This window comes from Amphimedon queenslandica, unplaced genomic scaffold (genome assembly GCF_000090795.2).
Source record: "Amphimedon queenslandica unplaced genomic scaffold, v1.1 AMPQUscaffold_12989, whole genome shotgun sequence".
NCBI lineage: Eukaryota > Metazoa > Porifera > Demospongiae > Haplosclerida > Niphatidae > Amphimedon > Amphimedon queenslandica.
This window is the reverse complement of record NW_003546775.1, coordinates 1-2315: the sequence shown is the minus strand read 5'-3', so window position 1 is coordinate 2315 and position 2315 is coordinate 1. Positions and strand designations below refer to the sequence as shown.

The following is a 2315-nucleotide window of genomic DNA, read 5'->3' as shown; positions in this document are numbered from 1 at the left end:
CAGCAATTAAGGAAGGAAGACCATTTCTTGTGAGTGATAAAGGGCATAAAGAATTGAAGGAGATCTTACCTGATGAATCATTATTAAATATTAGTAACCTGTCACTATTAGGAGGACGTGATATTAAGGTAAGAATGAAGATGCACAAACTGTTTGATACATTAATACAAGCACTAATAATCAAAATCATATCTTAAAAAGTTATTTTATTTCTTATCAAATTACTGAGTCTTTGTCATAATTGTGGGTTGTCATTGTGTGGCTTTTACTACTAAAAATATATCTGTGAAACTGACCTTTCAGCGATACACTACTGATGTATATCACCTGCACAATGACAAATATCAGTTATTATTATTATTATTATTATTATTATTATTATTATTATATAGGAAGCCATTGACATAACTGAAGAATTCAACACACCATTGACTCCAGGTATGTGATAATATGTACAGTACAGTATCACAATTGTGGAGTATTGGGAGTGTACTTTATAACAATAACTGTTTTTCCATTCTTATACTATGCACATGTTTAGAGCCAACAAGTCAAAATAAGAGCAGCTCAGCCTCATCCTCTACACAGATCAATGAGTCTGATCTTGATATTAAGGTAACAGAAACACTCCTCATCATCATTATTTTACTATATTGTGTGTGTAGGGAGATGGAGGAGTAAAGTGTAATAATAATAAAGATAAAGGAACAACAACCAACACTTTGAATGAATCTCAGAAACATGGAAGTACTTCAATAGAGAAAGGACAGTCTGGTAAGATGTGTACATTGAACTATACAAACATGTGTGTGTATCAGGCATTATTGGTATTTAATATAATGTATAGATATTGATGTAGTTAAGATCGACGATAAACTTCAAGAAATACGGACTGATAAACTGCTTGGTAAGGCTAAGAGAGTACTGTACAAGATGATTTATTGGCAGGAGTAATATTTGGAGAATTTGCCTGTAGAAAGTTATTGGTGAATTTTATATTGGCGGTTTTGTGCCATGTGCCATGTGCCATAATCTGCCATTGAGCATGCTCAGTTTGAAACAAAATGGTGGATTTTATATTGGCGATTTCTTCATAGGACTGCCAATCGCCAATATTAATTCCTTACCAATAAATCATCTTGTACGCTATATACATGTAGTGTTATTATTATTATTACACACACATGCAGATATTAGAGATCTTGCTACAGTCATTCAAGAATTAACATCAAATCACCAGTTTGATTATACTAACTGGAAACAGTTAGGCCTGTACTTAGGATTATACCAACCTACACTAAAAGCGATTGAAGTAAACTGCAGAGGACAAGTATGGGAGTGTCTAATGGAGTGTCTATCTTCCTGGCTAAAGGGAGAGGATGGAGTAAGAGATACAAGAGGAGGTGGATCAAACTGGATATCATTAGTAGCAGCACTAGATGCAATAGGAGAGAGGGAGGTTGCTAATAACATTAGAATAAAGTATAAGCTATAAACTAGCAGTATAACATACTGTACGATCTATCATCTGGAGCCATTCGACAAGCGTCCATAACAATAAAATTACGAACATTAATTGGTATCAATAATGTCTTGATATATCAAGTTTGATCCAAGAAATCATCTTAACTTGCAAAAATTATTTGTAGTAAGAGAATTAGAGAATCATGCACACATAATTAACTCATATGCCTCACTTCATTCTAGTGTTTTAAAACACTGTATTTTTAACAGGTGGCATTCATGGCCATTCTTTGGATTTCTGGAATTATTTTTATTTGCTGACTGGTTACATATACCATATTACGTTGGTCCTGTCTCTACGTGGGTAGTCTGGCTAATCCTTTCTCATTACAGTACCATTTTTATACTGGAGGTCACACTGGTGGCTTTTTAAGGAAATTGTAAGCGGGTGTCAGTTAAAATCTTCTACATAGCATTAGCACATTTATATGCATCAGGAAGAATTATACAATTGAAAACTTTCATCTTTTAATTTTTGGCCAAATTTAGCCAACATCCCTGTACTATAGTACAAATAGTTTTATCCGATTTTGAGCAACTTTAAAAATTCTTTAAAATTATTTTCTATTGGAATCAGCTAAAAATTTCCGGCACAACATAAGAACATGTACTGGTATATGTATTAGAAAAAATTATTTAAAATGGATTCTCTTCTAGTGTATGTTTAAATGTATTAGCATGCATGTACATGTACATCTATGCTTTGACATGTTTCCTTAAATAGCATGTGTACTAAAATGCTTTTTGTGTTAAGAGAGTCAATTTGCAAAAATACAATACCTTAATTCATT

At 32.8% G+C, this 2315-nt stretch overlaps 1 protein-coding gene across 1 annotated transcript in view; it reads left to right on the top strand.

Annotated features, from left to right (window-relative positions):
* Window positions 1-1639, top strand: part of LOC109585887 (putative ankyrin repeat protein RF_0381) — a 4252-nt gene extending 2613 nt beyond the window's left edge. The window contains exons 4-9 of the mRNA XM_020002031.1: window positions 4-128; window positions 393-438; window positions 542-615; window positions 666-774; window positions 848-907; window positions 1191-1639. Coding sequence (XP_019857590.1) covers window positions 4-128; window positions 393-438; window positions 542-615; window positions 666-774; window positions 848-907; window positions 1191-1495 — 719 coding nt within the window. The 3' untranslated portion in view covers window positions 1496-1639. The remainder of the gene's footprint in view (window positions 1-3; window positions 129-392; window positions 439-541; window positions 616-665; window positions 775-847; window positions 908-1190) is intronic.
* Window positions 1640-2315: the final 676 nt, after the last annotated feature.